Below are 19498 nucleotides of genomic sequence, written 5' to 3' on the forward strand. Positions count from 1 at the left end.
CTGTACCTTTCAGATGTAGAGGATAGGTGCATTTGTTGGGAACAAATACAAACTCAAAATTCTGGTCTGCTGGAGAAACGTCTGTTTGGGGATCAAGTTCAAGATGACAGATTTTGACATTCAGGATGTACTCAGTACAAGGTGCCCAATGACTAATGTCAAAAGTACAAGCTTTCACACATGGAAAAACCAATCATACTCTTTAGATTTGGAGTAAACAAGAATACTGCACATGAAAGGATCCATGTGGAATATGCTATTGACTATGTGAAACAAATGTACACCATTTTGGGTGGACAACTATCAATTTACTTTCTGATAAAGAGAAATGGTGAAAATACTCAGTGGACTGACCAGATCTCTCTAGTGTGTTGCAAACAAATCTGTGCAAATCTGTTGCTGATGCAAACAAATGAGTGTTTTTTTATATTATTTTAGTACACTGCTTTCTGGGACTGACTACCCTTCGAGAGAGAGCAGTGGGTACGATAGAGAACAAAAGTTTTCCTTGTTATTTGTGAATTTTCTTTTGTAAACTCTGGTCTCAGAGATGTACCATCAAATGTGTCTGCTGTAGAATGAACTTGCTGAGAGTGTGTTTGAGAATAAGAGCAGGATAATGTTTTCCATTGCTAAGCATGACATTACAACTCAGTTTATAAACATTCTGTACAACATAAAACAGAAAAGAAACAACTATATTCTAATGAAAAGAATTTATTTACCCTCATATTTTCTTACAATACTTGACTGATGCCAGATACCAGGGCTTGTCTTAAATATTTAAGTTTTACTAGAAAATTCCAACCAATGTAAATAAAAATTGAGTAATGATGCCAACAAGTTGTAATGTTCATCACCTCCCTCTTGCAAAAGCTATACACATTTGGATTTTAATATTAGTCAAGTTGACAAACCAGATGAAAAATACATGATAAAAAGTAGCAAGTTTTACTGTATTTGTTTTTTGTTAAACTCCTGTTTGTCCATTTCTTTATCTCTGAATCTGCATCACACTGCTCACACAACTGCAATTAGTGACATTCTGAAAACTCCAAAGATTTTGGATGTAAAAAGAGAGTTGTAAGAGATCTTCAGTCAGCCAATTTTTTACAACAGAAACCTATTTACCATGTTTTAAAGAAACTGGATGAGAAATGCCATCCATATCTAGAGAGGTAAAGAGCTCAGTCAATCAGATGCAAGGTATCTCATTAAAGTCTTTTTACCACTAGCTAACTTGGCCTTACAACAGATACATTTCCTTCCCAATTTTCAAAAGAAATGCAACTCTTAATGGAAAAGGCGTTCTCTGTGTATGTGAGGAATATTTCACATGTTCACATTCTGAGACAATGCTACTGATTTCTGTCAGTTTTCAATGCCTCTCCATCAGCTGCATCAATTACAGTACAAATCTACTTTGTGGCAACAGTACAATGAAACTGTTTCCAAGACAGTTGTGTGACTTGCCTCTCCTAAAACAGCACTGACAAGATGAAATGGACATTTAAACTATTTACATTCTTAAGACTTGATTAAACTATTGCTTGAATAATATTGCATTTACCTGTGCTAAAAACAACTCCTTTGTTCCTTCTTTTGTTCTTCTTTCGTTTGAGCTGCAAAATATTGTCAAATTATCTTACAAACAATCTTGATCTAACAGAACGTGTGGAGTAGATCTATGATATAAAATATACTCAACAAGTTAGAGCTTAAGGAAAAACATGAAGCTTTCTTTAAATTCATTCACACGCAAAGTGCTTAAACTTTTCTTATAAATTTCTATCATACTGAATAGTACATGAAAAAAATGTCATCAATACAGGATTCAGATTGTTTATTTATAACATGGATCCAACAGCTGAATTATCAGTAACTCAGAAATCTATTATTTTCTCAGAAAAACATGCTTTGCCAATTCCAGGTTATAGCACAGAATTTGAACTCCAAACTCAAATTCATAAGCTTTTGATTATATGTAAATATATGTCTGAAGAAAAAGTATCAAAATTTCATAAAAAGGACATTGTTGTTTATTATTGGTGTTGCATCACCGTATCAAAAGGCTCAAAGTATGATTGCTTAATATGTACCTTCTAAAAAGTTGACCCCAAGTGCACATTTAGGACCTGATCTACTGTTGCACAATGCACAGGCAGATTAGGGTCAATGTTGTTTATTCTACTGATTATTCCTAACAAACTGCAGAAACCCAGATACACAGTTTATCACAACAGAAACAGGGTCCAAGTTTTCTGATCAACTAACCTCTTCTGCTACCACCTGAGCATGAGGGCTTCCAAAGGAGCCAAGGAAACAGTTGAGGAAGTGAGAGATGGCAGCAGATAATCCCATCATGTCCACCCCCTGCATGTATACCTTGTACAGGTGTTTAGCCGCACGGCAAATCAGCTCACCTACTGCTATACTCTGAAAGACAACAAGAATTCTTTCTAAAATCACTCAAAAATAATTAACTAACTTTTGTGGCAGATTAAATTGTTAAATGGTAAGCGATATTGCTCATATGACAGCAAACCCTTGTACTATTAAAATCTCCTGACACTAATGATCAAGTTCACTAATGGACTGAAAGTCAAGAGACAATATTGAGGACAATAGATAATCCCTTCCTTCCAAAATCCCTCTCAGTTTACATGTTTACTATGGATCTATAGACAGGCAAATGTGTTTCGTTGACCTACCATATTAGCATCTGTTTTTATGATTAATAAAGAATGTTACAGCCAATACTTCAATTAGTAGTCAGTCACTAATGGTATGTTTAGCAACCCCATATAGCACCTATTCCTTATCAGTAAACTGGGTGAAAATAGACTTTTTCTTACAATGTGTCTGCTAAATTTGTATTCAAATCAATACTGATAACAATTTTAGGAAATAAACTTTATTTTAAAAAGTTTAAATTATCTATAAACCATATAAATTTCATTAATATGTATGTTTTATTGTATAACCATATGGTCATGTAATTATCAATCAGTTATCAAAATTGATGGCTCTCATTTAATTGTTATTTCCTGTGTGCGCATGCTGACACTAGTGTATTTGTTATGCAAATGTGAGTCACCAGAACCTCATGAATATTAATAAGGTATTCGTCAATTGAATGGGGAATGAATGACATTTCCAATGGTGTTTTGAAAATTTGCAGATGACGACCTTGTGTTGAGAAAATAGTCCCTAAAGTCTCGTTAATTTTTTTTCAACTCACAAACATTATATTTCAATTTTCAATATACCGTTACAAAATACACATTCTAATCTTTCTTCTGATACCAAATTCGTTTTTCAGAACAAATATTTAAGTACCCGCATTTAATTAGAAAAGTATGCCTTTCACAAAGTTTACCTCTATAAGACACGTGGGTGAAGTCGCCATATTGGTTTAACAATAAACAACATTGATGTGAAAAATTGGCAGTCAAAAGACAAATGCTTGATTTATGTACACTGTTAGGATATTTTGTATCAGTAATTCTTTTATACATTTATTAAATATTTTGTAAAATATAGCGTAAATTTTACTGTATAAATGATTGTCCTCATACTGACATGTACATGTAGATTTTACAGATTGCTCTCAATCATTTTACAGTTTACTTTTCTTCTTCAAAACTTGCATCTAAATACAAATTAATGCCCAATTATTGTATGCAAATGAAGTTTAAAAATTTTAATAATAAAATGATATCTCTGTAAATGAAATTTACCCAAGTAACTCGTAAAGATTAGTGGTACGAATGGAGTACGAAAACATGATTTACCAATTGACGTTTTGTACCATGATAAAGTACTGCTCTGCAATTTTAGATGATGAAATAAAAAAAATTTACTGTACCTAAAAAAATTTCTTGTTCATTTTCAGAGTAGAAATATGAGAGTAAGGATTTTCCTGGTCCTTACTGCCAAAAAGCAGGAATAAGTGTTGATTCAACATCTTGCAAATCTTTTTTTAAAAATAGAGAAACTGTCAAATGGAACTGATTGAAATTTTCAAATTTTATCTGAAAAATAATCAAACATTTGCTGAATTTTGCGACAGCTGACATTAATGATGGGTTCAGTCAATTAACCAATCTACTCTTTCCAACAGAGTTAATAGTGTACTTGACCAGAAGAAAAAACTTGGGAATAAAACAAAACGTCCCAGATGTAAAAACATTAATGAACTTCTAGGGAAGGAATTCAAGACAATGGTGCCAATACAAAATTCATATCATGTGACAAAACAAATGTTGCAATGAGAAAGAGTCAGACACAGTGTCAAAGCATGAAGTTCAGTTACCATGTATTACCTACAGCTCTAAAAATGTTGGCATACACACTGAAAATGAAACAGAAAACTACTTGAAAGAGTGCACAATGTGGTGGAAAAGACTTGCGTCTTAAACACAGAGAACACCAAAATCAAGTGTGCACTGAAATATTGGACTAAATGAGTGAACCACCCCAAAGAAGAGAAAATTAAATCTGAATGACACTGATGAACTCTATGAAAGTGAAATTGATGAACTCAATACAGTATGTCAACAGTTGCCTGTTACAGACCAGCTTAAGGAAAATGATTATGTTGTCATAGCATATCAGGATGCTTGGTACCCTGGGTATGTTTATGAAATTAAAAGTGACAATAATAATAATTTGATAGTTAAATTCATGACACCATGTAGGAAAGCAGGAGTTTTTATATGGCCCAGCAGAGACGATGTTCATGAAGTAAAGCCTGAATTTGTCATAGCGACTGGAATGCTTCCAGAACATATAAATTCTGGACATCAATGGGCTATATCAGAGCACAGAAAATTTGATGAACTGTTTTTAATGTATGCCAATGGTTTCTTCTGAATTAAATGACTTGTTAAGAAATATGTTGTCCAGTATGTGAATTGTCTGGTAAAAGAAAAATAAAGATCTTAACCCCTAATTTTCTTCCCTACAATGAAATCTAGTGGACATAGTTTAATTTACTGTAGATATTTGAATTCTACAGGAAAAATGCTATAAGACTGCCAAGTTTCATGGAGATATCTTGTTTAGATCAAACGTTATGATGGAAATACTTGTTTTATTAAACAAGTTGGGTCCATAACTTATAAGAATTAAACATGCATTTAAATAAGGGCTGTTCCAGTAAAACATATACCAGCCGGGGGTGGGGGGTTGGGGGGGAGGCACTTTCAAATTCAACCAACCCACAACAGAAGCAATTTAAAAAAATATTGGGTTGGGGACAGAAGCAATTTAAATGACAGCTGGCTGGAAGTAATCTACTGAATTCTTATAGAGATATAATCTACTGCATATTTTTATTTGCATTCATTCATTATAATCAAGCTTTTGTCCTTTTGTTTGTCTGTCAGCCATGTATGTCTCTGATACAGTGAAATCACAGATGTTCATGATGGCTTATTATTTGTAGATGTCATTGATCAGTCCCTTAATACCTACTAATTTAACATCCATGAATACAGATTTTATAATAGGGATTTCTATTCTAATACAGACATCATGAATTTGTGTCCTTATTAAACTGTATGTTTACTAAAGTGATCACTATGTTTTGCTATTTTTCTTTGTTCTCAGGCATGCTGCTTTTGATTAGAATAATAGTTAAATCTTGTATTGCTTTAAATGTGTGGTCAGATACTATGATTCCTTGTTATTATTTTTTCAATAAATGTTTTGATAAACTTATAATATACATAATTTGTATTTAAAAAAAAACACTAATGCCTGTAGAAGTGATGTTGCATTATTTCTGCCTACTTGTACACTGTATCATTTCTTGTAAGAACATATTTCAGTTACCAATGTCAAGTTATCTCCCCTGCATGGATACAGCCCTGATTCCAGGATTTACCAAGTTTTGTGTGTGTGTGTGTGTGTGATCTTCAGTGAGAGTGGTGGCAGGAGGAATAGCCATTGTTAAATATCTCCCTAACACTTAAATATCTGTCACTCTTTCTTACTATTCCACTCTGTTAAAACTCTACTTTAATCAAAATACTCAAAGATATGTCATCTCTACTTGTATAGCAACTATTACTGTAATATCATTGGGCATAGTCACGTGGTTGTGGTGGGGTCTTGGTTGGGATGGCAGAAAGACTATAGGCTTACTCCATATTTGACAGCTAAATATGATGTTGTCAAAAGAATTAAAAAATTTCTAACAATTCAGTTGATTAAAATAGTGGTACTGCCAACTAGAGATCTACACACACGTAATTATGTTGTATGGGGATTCTCCGATGTTCCCTATGATCATTAATCTGTTAATAGTTTCTTAATTTAATATGATCCATCCTCCTCTGTGTATGAATATTATTCTGTGCTGAGAGCTCCTTTCACTGCCTGCTGTCTGAAACACATATGCATAACTAGCTTGAGCAAGTTACTGCTCTTTATGGTTGTGCAATTTTCAACATCTCACAGGTATGGCCACACATGTATTCTCTCTTGGATATCTCTGTTCCAAAAAGAAAAGTTTTCCAGACATCTCACTAGGATTTTAAAACTAGGAGTCCAGGACTCACATTTTGGTAAAAATAGGAGTCCCACCAGGAAACGCTGCAGTCCCTTCCCAGAAACTATGCACATTATAAGAAATACAGGTTGCCATTGAGTTTAATTTCTACATTCTTTACAACACTGACATAGCTCTTGTTTGTCCATCAGAGTAACACTGAATTTTCTAAATCCAAGGAAGGTCTTATTCAAAGCACTAAGCTAGGCATCACACACTTTCTTACACTTGGCTACTGTCCCATCCAAACTATCAGTTCTAGCAACTTTAGCACTCTCCTCAATCTCGTTACAATCTTCGTCAGTTTGCCGCTGAACCCCAAAATATTCATTCAAGTCTCAACATGTCATGATTCCCAGGTCACGCGCACTGATTATTCTGCTACACTCGGAAAATGAACACAATAATGAAAGCTCAAGTTGTTTATTTGACATACTGTAATAAATGACCACATGTACATCCCTGGGTCTTTCTGCCTCTGAATTAAATCACTAAGTATCAGTAGTTTTCCCACCAAGCTGTCAGTCAAAGTCTTTGATCTTGCCACCCAGCTATTGCAGCATGTTATTCTGATGTACTCTTATAATGGTGACATGTACATGGGGGGGATGGCTTTCAGTCACTAAATTCTGTCATTGTAAATATTAGCACAGCTAACTGATCAACAAATTTTCCCACTAAGCAGGTGGCTGAAGCAGGACTGGCAAGTCTTTGAATTTTGCCACCCACCTATTACATGCATACGGAGGACTCTCGCCTAAGTGATTTTCTGCATCCCCAATAAAAAAATTTTTACATCCAAACACGCGTGATTAAGCATTTCCGAGACCTCTGAGTTTTCACTAACATGAACTCTGCCAAATATTCACTTCCTTGAATCAGTGCTTTGATGCCTCTTATTCCAGATTTTTTCTCTTCCATAATGCTGTATTAGGGTTTTAAGTCCAACATTCCCATAGTCTGCTTGTTCAGACATGGGTATCTTGAATAAATATAACGGGCATATTGTCCAACATGTACATCAGGTTAAAAATCACACACTGGTATTTCCAGTGACATTTTCCTAATGTCCAACAGACCAATATACATTAAATTCATTGTCATCATAGCTATCACCAGCCAGTATTTGCTGACTGAAAACATCGTCTTTAGACAAACCCTGTTGTGATTAAGCCATCTTGGTTTCCTGTGTGGCCTTTATTCGAAACACGCATTTGTAAAACTTCCATGACGAAAATAAGTTTAAAACTACCATAAAATGCTTGTTCCAGGTCAATGAACCAATCAAATTTAGTTTAACAGCCATTCATGTCAAACCAAAGTATCCAGCTATCTGGATGTCGCATCAAACGCTGCGAGATCGCTACTGGTGAAATGCACTTTTAAAGTTAGAAGTTTAATAAAAATTGCATACTAAGCAAAGCACGTTTTATATCCGCAACATTGACATAATTTGCGGAACAGGTATCACTGCTTTAAAAGTACGCGAGTTAGTACAAATTATGTGCACTCACGTGTACTGGCATGATTTTCTGACCCAATGTTTTATTCACGTTAGACCACTAGGAAAGAGTTAGATGCAATTTTAAATATATATTTTTTTCTTTCTTTTTTATTCTTCTTCTGACAACCCCACAACAGAAGTGATTTTCCTAACCAGCCTTCCACTGTCAGAATCAAAATAGTTTGAAACACAACCTCCTACAGAAGTTGTTTTGAAGTGCCGTCCTCCGGGGGGGGGGGGGGGGGGGGGGGGGGGGGGTAAATGTTTTACTGGAACAGCCTCAAGGCAAAATTCACTGAAAAGCCAATTTTGCCAATATTCAAATAGTCTTAACTTATGAACAAAACAACATATTTCAAAAATTAAAATGGTTCTGAAAAGGTCTGAACGAGCTCTACAAGAATCAAACATTAAAATGCAAATATGAATACTTTGTAATTTTGACTAGGGTTGCTAGTATGGTAGGCAACTGAATGGGTTTTTGTTTTAAAACAGATCAGTTAAGCATCAGTTTTAGGAATGACACAAATGCAAAATCAATAAATGAAAATATGCATGGAGTCACCCACCCCCACCCCTGGTAAGGGTTCTTTTTTTTTCTGAACTGTGCACTTGTGCATCTGAATCAGTTGTAACAGTTATGTTTTGATAAAGATCAACTCAAAAAAAAATAAGTTGGGTGGTACCAAGCCAAATAACATGCACTAAAGCTGATGATTGCAACTTTCGATAAAGAACATAGAATACAGAAAATACATACATGTACATAAGAAACTGATTTGTACTTTGAAAACATTTCAGCCACTTTGCCCAGATATCTCATGTTGATTCCCCTGAAATAAAAAAAAAAAGCGAATTGCCATAAACACAGCTGTATTCCAAGAACAGATAGACAGACAAACAGACAGACACACGCACACACACACACAATAGTAGGGTCTTTTAGTGGCTGTGGGCATTAAAGCTATGGCATACAAGGACTTTTGTACATTACACACACACAAAGTACCATCTGAACAAACTGATCAACATTTGAAATACACTGAAAGAGTTTATATATACTGTACAAAATAATCTGGTCCTCAACTTATTAGATAATTATAAACTTGTTGGGAACATATGAAATATAATTATTTCACTTATTCAATCTTGAAAACCCCAGTCATCTAAATATAGTAAAAGTGTAGCCAACATAGCAAATTTTTGTTGATAATTAAAAATTTAAAAAATCATTAACAAAAGCTTATTTTATACATGGTGTTTTCAAACCAAGACAATAGCCAGTCACTGACCACTTCTAAGGTTTATGAGCAAATGGTCTCAATAATATGTACTTTTGGTCAAGTATGCTTTCTTGAAGAAAAAAAATACCAATCAGAAACAATTATCTGCGTCAATGATTTACCATGACCATGACCTCAAGAGTCTATAGGTTTCCTTTATTACATGTGAAAAACTTATCCCAGATCAAAAGTATTAAAAAAATTTCTTCCAAGCATAATGACTCAGCGGACTCTAAACTCAACAGGCTTCTTCAATACCTTGTACAAAACCCATCCTCAAGCTTTGGTCCATGCATATGGTATCAGACAATGGCCTTGACCATCTGACCCCCAAAAAAGTAGGCTTCTTCTAACTCAATGTGAACAAAATGTGGCAAAATTACATGGTACCAGAAACAATGCCCTTAACATTTTATCCCCAAATCAGTAGACTTGTTTCTAAACCAACATGCAAGTCATCCACAAACTTTGGTCAAGGTACATGGTAAGAATTGAATTTGTGCTGAAACCTCTTCTTTCTGTCACAATGACTTTGACTATTTGATCTAAACAAATATATAACCTTCTACAAGAACCTATGTGCAAGCAATCCACAAAACTGGGTCCAGGTATGTGATTTCAAAATAATGTGGTTTTTTTGGAAATCATTTTTCAACATTTTGACCCTATTGTTGCTAACAGACAGACATAATATGCTATGCCTTATGGCAGGTGTATACAAATTTTGAACCTCCCCAAGCAAATTATATTACTTTGTGTGCATGGCTTCCGTGAGAGTGAATCCATCTATTGGTGATGATGTGTGGTCCAGACAATCATTGATCTGAAAAAAGGTAAAACATTTATTAAATAAACTAGAGTTAGGCTCAACAAAACAAATGCACTGTAACCTGCCAATACAAGTACTTCCATATGCTGCATACAATGGACGCCAACTAACAACACATTATTTATCAACCCCTGTTCCGAATTTCACTTACATAGTTTAACCTCTATCTAAAGGATATTTCTCAAGGGTTAAAACTGTTAAATCATAATACATCTTACATTTCACTCTGCACTGTAACCTTAACTTTTCTACTTGCCCATTCAATATATAACTAAATTTTCATTCACCCCCCCCCACACACACACACACAAGAGAACTGCAAACACTGCATTATACACCTGCCATGCCATGCTGTAAATTGCATTTTTTGTCCATGTAAATTCCTTTCATCTGTCAGATTCAAGGATATTGAGAATACACAAAACTTCAGTCATTTCATTCATTAACAATTTTCTAATCTGACTGTTGCCAAGGAATCCCAAATACTGTAGGCTTCTTGTTTCAAATCAAAAGGGAGCTTCTATTGCAACATGTAGCCATATTTGCTTGGGCCAGTCTGTTTTCAATAGATATAATGTAGTTCACAGCCTTTGAAATTCTCAATAATTCTTTAATTTTAGATTTGCATTTCTTTGAACACATATATACAAGAATTTCTCCTATTTATTTGCTCAATTTGCTTTAAAATTATTAAAACTTGACATTACAGATATTGGATGCAGGCAACAGTTTCTTGTGCAAAAGACTATTCTAGAAACCAGAAATGAACAGCAAGCAATCTGTTTGTTTACACCCAGAGCTTCTGTTTGCACTGAAATGCCAACAATTTCACCATTTTGGAACCTCTTGGCAACAATCAGGTTCAAAATTATCTATGAATGAAATGACCCTACTTTGTGCATTTTTTATATATCCTTGATGCTTTTTCTCTGTAGATGGAGGTAAAACAAATGGAAGAGTTTGCAAATACTACAGATACATACGATAGGATATGGATAACTGATGAAAGGTCTCAAAATCCCTGATATGTGATTAATATAGCTATTAAAAACCATCAGAAAGTCATGTGTGGTGTTAGACTACTGACCAGCATAGGAATCTGGTGAAGCACAAGAAATTCAGCTGCATCCTTTACCAACTGCTTCTCTTTCTTCAACACTAGGCCCTGAAGTTGTAAGCAAAGGGAAACAATCAATGGGTTCAATTTGTCAATCTCATATCAAATGCATTTTGTATGAAAATGGTAGTCAACACTTAGCAAAACAACTAAGTCTAATAGTTTAACATCTGCAAACTGGACAATAGTGAAGCCAAAAAGATTTTTACTGTTATCTAAAGATGACAAGTATCAGGGGGATTGATTAGTACTATAATGGACTTGTTGAAACCCAAAGCTGTGACCTGTTTGCAGAGGATAACAGGCTACACATAGGGTGTGTTATTGAAATTTATAAAGATCATGCAGCTCTTAAATTCAAATATATATTTATTGATCTCTACTGTTACAACTTTACCAATGAATAGGAACAAAACAAAAAAATTTAACAGCATTAGAGCTAAGAAAGTCTTGCTCTAAAATCTTGAAATTCTACAGATATGATCAAGCATCAAAATAATGCTGAACTTAATCAACCTTCAACTACATGAAATCAATCAAGACAGCAGACATTATCTATATATATATGATTGACACAAAGGCAAAAACTTACATCAAGATCTGCATGCTTCACATGTGGCTGATAGACATCTGGATTGAATGTGATGTTAAATTCTAAAAAGAAAAGAAAAAAACAGTCTTGCAAAACAGCACATGATACACCTTTTTTGTGACTTTTTCCATACCAATAACCCTGACCACTGAGCAAAGGATAAGACAAGGTGTAGACCTGGGCAAAGTTTCACCAAAATATATCTAAGAATTAAAACTTAAAAATGAAACAAGTCATCAACTTATTTTTCCCTTGTTGCAATCTTAATCTTGAGACAAGGTATGTGGCAGTCGTCATAATCTATATAACTAGACCAAGATCCATTAAACAGGGTTCAAACAAAATTCTGAATGATAAATTGAAAGACTTTTCCCAAAGTTTCAAAGACCACAAACATAGATTTCCAAGACCTATTTTCACTAACATTTTGTATACAAGTTATGTTATTTGAGAAAACAATGAATGCCAAATACTACAACATTGTTTAATGATGACATTCAAACAATAATTAATCAAAAGAAAGAAACCAGGAAAACTCTACTACATCCGAATCTAACAAACTTGGACAATTTTAATTTGTGATTATGGATTGTGATTATGGAAAGAAATTAAAATGGTTGGGTTTATTTCAATTTTCAAAGGCTTTCAAAGACCTTAGGGTAATCTGCTTGACTTTCCCAAACTTTCAAGGCCCTTGAAATGCTACCTCATTTTTCCAAAACTGTCAAAGACCATAATAACCCTGTTAAAACATCAGTGAGTAAAAAAAAAGTACTATTCTAGTTGAGTATTGCCATAACCTCAGGGCAGGAGGCATGGCTATGGTACATGACACACAATCTTAGACCTTAACCCTGATGTGGGGGGTATGACTACAGTACTCAACCATTGATGCAATTTAGAATTTTCTTATCATTTTAATATGAACTCTGATATCAAAGTACCCTGGCATATATGTTTAAAAAACTGCTTTCCCTGGGTACCATGCATGTTTAAATAGGACAGCCCTGAGAAAATCTTAAAAAATAGTATAGTTCTCCCATGAATCAGGCTGATGTGACTACCAATTGCATTCTATCATTAAAACCCACAAGACATTACAAATGTGTACAACAGAAATAATAAAACAGGATGGCTGAATTCTAACAAAGCTAAGGAAACCCTCAAAGGGACTGATGCTCTACTGGCCATAGAAGTTCCAGGAAATCAAGACAAGACCATTTCTTCCTTTTAAGAGCTAAACGTTGAAACCATCTCATATATTTCATCAATAAAACAAGATTTAAAGATATTGCTGCTGTGGTGAACATACTGGACGTCAGACTGGCACCAAAGAACAAAAAAGCCATTATTAAAAGCTTTTAGGTGAAAACCTAAGTCAGTATGATCATCCATCCAATGAGAGTAGTTACAAGATGATTTTCAAGACAGCTGGTTGCCAGTCGTATTGCATGTATCACTGGTACCATTTTCATTCCTTCAGTGAAAAATGAATCGAGTGTGGGTGTGTAAAACTAATTATAATTATGCAGTACTTACCTGGTTCTACTGCACTGCTTTCTTATGTTATGACTGGTAGTCCCCCATCCATGCAAATTATTCCCTCCTCCAACTTGTAATGGAGGTCCAGCATTAAAAGAATACATTTTTTTAATGGACTCAGATTAAAAGATATCAGAGAAGGGAGGAAAGAATCTTTGCAATAATAGCAGGAAAGTATTACATAATTAAAATTAGTTTTACCCAAAACAAAACAAAATTTTAACAGCAGTAATACAATACCTGCCACTAATGCATTGCAGAATTTACCAGTTTGGAGGGAGACAAATGACCTCACATCTGGTATAGGATTATTTTACTAACCCTTGCAGTAGGAGTGATCATTACTACAAGATGATAGCTTGGGCCACATTGTTCTGCCACTATAGTGCCTAATGAAAGAATGACTTCACTCTCATGAGCCAAAGATCAAATGTAAAATGAGAAAGCAGCATGAGACCATCAATAGATGGCTCTCGCAACATCATCCCAAGAGAAGCAATTCAAATAAGAAACAGCAGGTTCGTCCTCTATGGTAATCTCTTTGGCTCATCTACAAACTGAGGTCAGTGAACCATGACTGTTAGGGCCACAAGGGGATAACAGAATGAGTGGAGATCCTGACTTGGTGGAGCATCTGTAGAATTATTTTGAAAGGTGGGAAGGCATACAGATACAGATTATCCCTCAGTAGAACGAAAGAGTCCACTGCCCAGCCCATCTGATCTGGCACTAGAGAGAGATAAAATGGAAGCTTCTTGTGCAATCCCATATCAAACAACTCCACCAAGGGTCTCCCCCAGAGATGTTAAAGTGACCACTACCAACTGGAGTCGAGACCATTCTGTGAGGACCACACAATCCCTTCTGGACAGACTGATTTTCTGGCTATTCCTCTTGCCCTGAATGTCAGACTTGGAGAGTTATCTCCTCCAAGGCAACCCATCAGAGAAGATTTCGGACTTCCACGCAAACAGTAATGTATACTTCCATGATGCTGGAAGCAAATTACTACCGACATTGTCCAAAGCAATCGTAATGCAATGACACCTAACAAGGCTGACACATAACCATAATGCTAGAAACACTGCCTGTATTTCCAAATTGTGATATGAATGGTTGCTTCTGGGAATCAAACCTCTGAACTACACTCTGCCTCCAGGTGAGCACCCCATCTTTAATCTGATGTGTTGATGCACAGAAAGGAGTGGGGTTCAGGGTGTGAATTGGGATTCCTTCAAGAAACCAGTCCCAATGTTGCCACCAATGCAGGTGGGGTTAAAGTCAGATCCTTGGAGCTGATACAGGGGGTCTTTGTGCAGTCTCCAGTCGGCAAGAAGATGTAATTGGGGAGAGTGCAAGTAAAGTCTTCATACAGGAACCAAGTCTACAGTTGAGTTTAGACTATCCACTGGAGAGTAAAAGGTGAGTCAACAAGGTCTTGGTCAGATGAACTGTTACAAAAGAACGGATTCAGTTGATTAGTAAGGAAATTCCTCCCCAACATAGAGCAGTCCTGAAAATGAATGAGACCAACCAAGACACAGGTCCTTCAGAAGAGAATCTCTCAGGATGTTGTGCATCAAACAGACATTGAAATATTCGAGGATGGAGATCCTTAATGACCTCGAGTGGGCCACAACTATCCCCATCACCCTCATAAAACCTCTGGAGGTGGAGGTATGACCAAATGGAAGACCTCAAAATTTACATACTTCCTGGTTGAGACCAAACCAGAGGTAATTTCTGTTGAGGGAAGAGGGTGCAACTCTAGGGCCAGCCACCTCTTTCCTTGGAAGAGAGAGATGAAAAGACCCATTCCTTTGGCCTCAACCAATTGCCTCATTAAGCAAATGGAGGGTGATTTGTCAGCATTGAATCAAGACTGCTTGTATAACTTGTGGCAATGCCTACATGAAGAACTTGGCAGAAGGTTGTAAATATGATCAGGGTTTGCATGCTTCGTGACCTGTCTAGAATGGCCTGGAGCTGCTGTGTTGATGATCTCCCTAATTATTGAACACCATGGAAGGATGAGGCCTTCAAGAAGCATATTCACCTTGAGAGGTGCAAACCTCAAAAGATTTTTCATGTGGTCCAACATGACCATCAATGTCTTCAAGGTAGCATCCCTGCAGAAGTGAAGCAGTTCTGCAAAGAGTGCCATCAACATGGAATGAGCATGACAACTTTTTAACACAGCCTCCAGCAAATGCTAAAGCACCAATGAAGACAATGGTTCCTCCTTCACACCACTTGATGCCACCAAAAAGATAGCAGCATGTGATGCAATCTTCACAATAAAACAGGCTTAACTTCCAAGGTCTCTAAGGATGAAAACTGCCCCAGAGATCCTCTCCAGACCAGCCAGTTCAAACCATTTTCATTTAGGACCATCTAGACACGCAAGAACTAATGAAAACCTTTCCATTCATGGAGTAATATTAATAAGATTTCCAAGACGGTCACCAAGTTGAAAACACCAGATGTCAGATCGGCACGAGTTTAATTCAGGACTAACAGGAAATTGCAATAAGTTTTCTGGTGAAAACCCTATGTTTGTATGACTTTCTGTTTAGGTTATCAGACCGCCACAACATCCATACATGACTAACAAGACATCAAAAGAAATCTTGCTGAAAAGTCAAAATGACAAGCCATCGAGGAAAAACAGCAACAGCAAGATTTTCAAGATGGCCATAATGGCTGCCATAATGGAGGTGATCTCTGTACCATTTTCAACTAGAATATCATAAGAAATCTTTAAGTGAAAACCTATGTTGATACAACCATTTGTTCCAGAGAAGCAGTGATACAAGCCACTGGCAGGAATACTGGATGTCTAAGCTGCAACATTTTCCTTTAGAACCACAAGGACATTGATTCTAAAAATTCTATTAGTAAACACACCATGCTGATACAACCATCTATTCAGGAGGAGTAGCAATAACAATATTTTCAAGATGGCTAATGTGTTAGCCATGCTGAAAGTTTGAGCAGCATCATTTTCAATTACAACCAATTAAACATAAGAAGTCTTCTGACTAAAAAACTATGCCAACTGACTTTCTGTTCAGAAGCAGAAACAAGATTTTCAATATGGCTGTTGTGCCAGACATCAGTTCAGCCCCATTTTCACTTAGGACCAACTAGATACCATATGAAAACCCAATGCTGATATGACAATCTGTAGCAATAAAAAGATTTTCAAGGTGGCCACTGTGACAGCAAATTGAATGTCTGATGGACACAGTTTACATTTAGGACCAACTAGACAATGGAATGATTGTGTGAAGTTTAACGGCACTCCTCCAAGTAAGTTTACAAGAAGTAGTGAAACAACTTGTGCTAACAGACAATGGACAACAGACCATCTCATAAACACTCCTGGTCTGTGTCCAAAACAGCTTAGAATCAATACTTAGCTGTAATTCTTGAAGTTAATACAATCATATATTTTAATTTCAAAAACATTACATTTGCATTAAATTGTGCATTGTTTTAATTGGTCATATGCATCAAGCAGAAGAGCTTTTGCTACAGGAAGATGTCTTTTTGTCAAATTCATAATTCAAGGTTCAAGGGTTTTATACCTGCACAGGTCAAGCTGCAAGTTGTTAGTAAAGGCACTGTGATCCCATTTCTTCTCCATGACCCAGCCAATAATGTGCTGAAAGTGCCATTTAAAACAATCCACCAACAACATTCTTATTACCTGTATCACTGAGAGATCCCACTGCCAGGCAAGCTTTCCTCATTATCTCTTTGCTGCTCTCTTCAACTGAAATTATTTAAACCAAAACATTTCAAAGCATGTCTACATTAAGGCCATCATGGAAAAACAAATCAAAACTTTGGTCATGGACATACATTTGCCTAATGATTTCACTGTACATGATGCAGACTTATTTCAGATTTAAACTGACAGTACAGGTAAATGAACACAAAGCTTAAAGCGAATAAAAAGGAAAAAGACAATGTCAATCAGAAAAGAATTTTCATGTTAGTTTAGGGTTTAACAATACACTGGCACATTACTAACTATATTCTGCCAATTTCAAGTCAAGCTCTAAAGGTTTAAAGATAAAAAAAAACTGGTAGACTGACAAACCTAAGGAGAGCGAAAATTAATTTCAAATTGTATCCTCTCTTAATCTGCCACTCAAAGCCAAAACCCAACCTACAATGTACATTTTCAAAATTTAAAACATGTTGCCTGAACACTATGATTAATCTAAAGGCTTACAAGTCTGTTCGTTGTTTCCTGTCAAGGACTCTACTATCTTTTTAGCTTCATCTGTTACATCATCCTCTACGTGATCCTCCAGAGCACCATTCAACTTCACTTCTACCTTCTTGAACTCTTCAATTTCCTGAACAAGAAAGGCAGAGGAATATAAGGGTAAAGAGACTAAACATGCAAATTTTAAGAACTACACAAGACAACCCTTTTTATTATAATAATTCTATCTGAACAGCCTTTTCCACCAAAGAAACTCAAACAATGGGTAATTGATCAAAACAAAAAATGCAACTGCATGTATTGAGAAAGCTAGCTGAATGGGTCATAGTTATTTCATCAATATTACAAGTTCATTTATTAGTGTTAACAGTAATTGTCAATCCCATATAAGGACCACACTGAAAACTGGATGAAAGTAATCTACAAGCAAAACCATGCTTATGTGTAAATGGAACCAATTAAAGCTGCCTAGAATATACACAACCCTCAGAAAATCATTCATTTTATCAGTATGGATTAAATTGGGAACTTTTTCAGATATATATCTTCATAAAAGAAAATCCCTGATATCTTATTATGTCCCTCAAGACTCGTGTCTGAAACCTATTGTATTTATATGAAGGTGGTCACTGAAATTGTTTCAATGTATTTCATCTAACCTTTTTTAAAGTTGGAGATTTTAGTTTTGAAGTCTATAAAATAAAAATGTTAAACACTTTTAACAAAAGTTTTAATGCTGTCTACTATAACAAAAATGTGTGTGGATGGATGCATGCATGCATGCATGTTTGCATATATGTATATGTAGTTTAACTAAATGTCAACACTCCCTAGTTAATGGACTTAAAAAGTTCTATCAATGTAAGGCTAAAAAGATGTAAAAAGCTTTAAAAGGTAAACAGTAAAGATGTCAAAATCCATAAAAGGGTATATAAAATAAAATGAATCGTACCTTTTCTTACATGTCCATTTCATTTCCTTACTCAAAACTGAAAGGGTGTGGGTTTCAAACTCATAATCAGACCAGATTTGGTCAGCTACCTTGGTCCTTGGGCAAAGTTGATTTACTACAATTCCCATGGAACAAAATAACCTGTCTTGCTGTGCCATAAAGCACTAAACAAAATGAAATAAAATCTTTTAAATTTCTATTTAACTGATGGATTTGTGAACAAATCCTGAGAACAAGCCAATTACCTTTAGTTTATTATCCTTAACCTCCTTGCCATCTTGCTGGGATGAACGTCTTTGGTTCTGTAACTGTTGGAAGTGATATGCTGCATGTCTCACAAAAGCCATGTATCTATTCCTGTTGAATTGGCAAAACATTAATAAACTTTATTACTTCCTGAGCAAATGCATTGCTTACACAAAGAAAACAAAAAAAATTCAAGAACAAAAAATTAATATGTGCACAATTTGAAAACTTTTTGAGTTATTTTTTGCTGTTTCTGCCACAAAAGCTACAAGGAAAATTCCAGCATTGTCGGAAGTATCACAACAAATAAAAATGCACATCTTAATTTGCAGATTAATTCTGAGTAATTTAGTGACAATGAGACCTGATTCTCAACGTCAATTTTACTGATGATGTGTTATGACCTCTCTTGAGAAACCTGGATTTTTGTGTGGCAAAAGTAGTGACCTTTCAACCCAGAATCTACTGTATTTGTTTTGTGACAGTTTTCCTCATTTCTGATCTTTGCTAAATTCACATAAGCAAGTTTCATGATTCAGCAGATTCAGTTGTGGGCATAAATTCCTATTTTCAGTTGTACACAAAGATTTTTGAGATTTATGCCAACATTTTAAGTAATTTCAAACAGTGCATGAAT

General features: G+C 35.5%; 1 protein-coding gene across 1 annotated transcript in view; it reads right to left on the bottom strand.

The window, feature by feature from the left end:
• The window catches only part of LOC149775369 (clustered mitochondria protein homolog), a 110919-nt gene that overhangs the window by 35653 nt on the left and 55768 nt on the right, over positions 1 to 19498 (bottom strand). The window contains exons 19-27 of the mRNA XM_089943970.1: positions 18861 to 18972; positions 17667 to 17793; positions 17136 to 17201; positions 11882 to 11943; positions 11260 to 11337; positions 10096 to 10166; positions 8821 to 8893; positions 2275 to 2436; positions 1571 to 1622 (exon numbers count right to left, since the gene is read on the bottom strand). Of these exons, the coding sequence (XP_089800096.1) occupies positions 1571 to 1622; positions 2275 to 2436; positions 8821 to 8893; positions 10096 to 10166; positions 11260 to 11337; positions 11882 to 11943; positions 17136 to 17201; positions 17667 to 17793; positions 18861 to 18972 (803 nt within the window). The remainder of the gene's footprint in view (positions 1 to 1570; positions 1623 to 2274; positions 2437 to 8820; positions 8894 to 10095; positions 10167 to 11259; positions 11338 to 11881; positions 11944 to 17135; positions 17202 to 17666; positions 17794 to 18860; positions 18973 to 19498) is intronic.

The sequence above is a fragment of the Sinohyriopsis cumingii genome, chromosome 19 (assembly GCF_028554795.1).
Source record: "Sinohyriopsis cumingii isolate HCF-2022 chromosome 19, ASM2855479v2, whole genome shotgun sequence".
NCBI lineage: Eukaryota > Metazoa > Mollusca > Bivalvia > Unionida > Unionidae > Sinohyriopsis > Sinohyriopsis cumingii.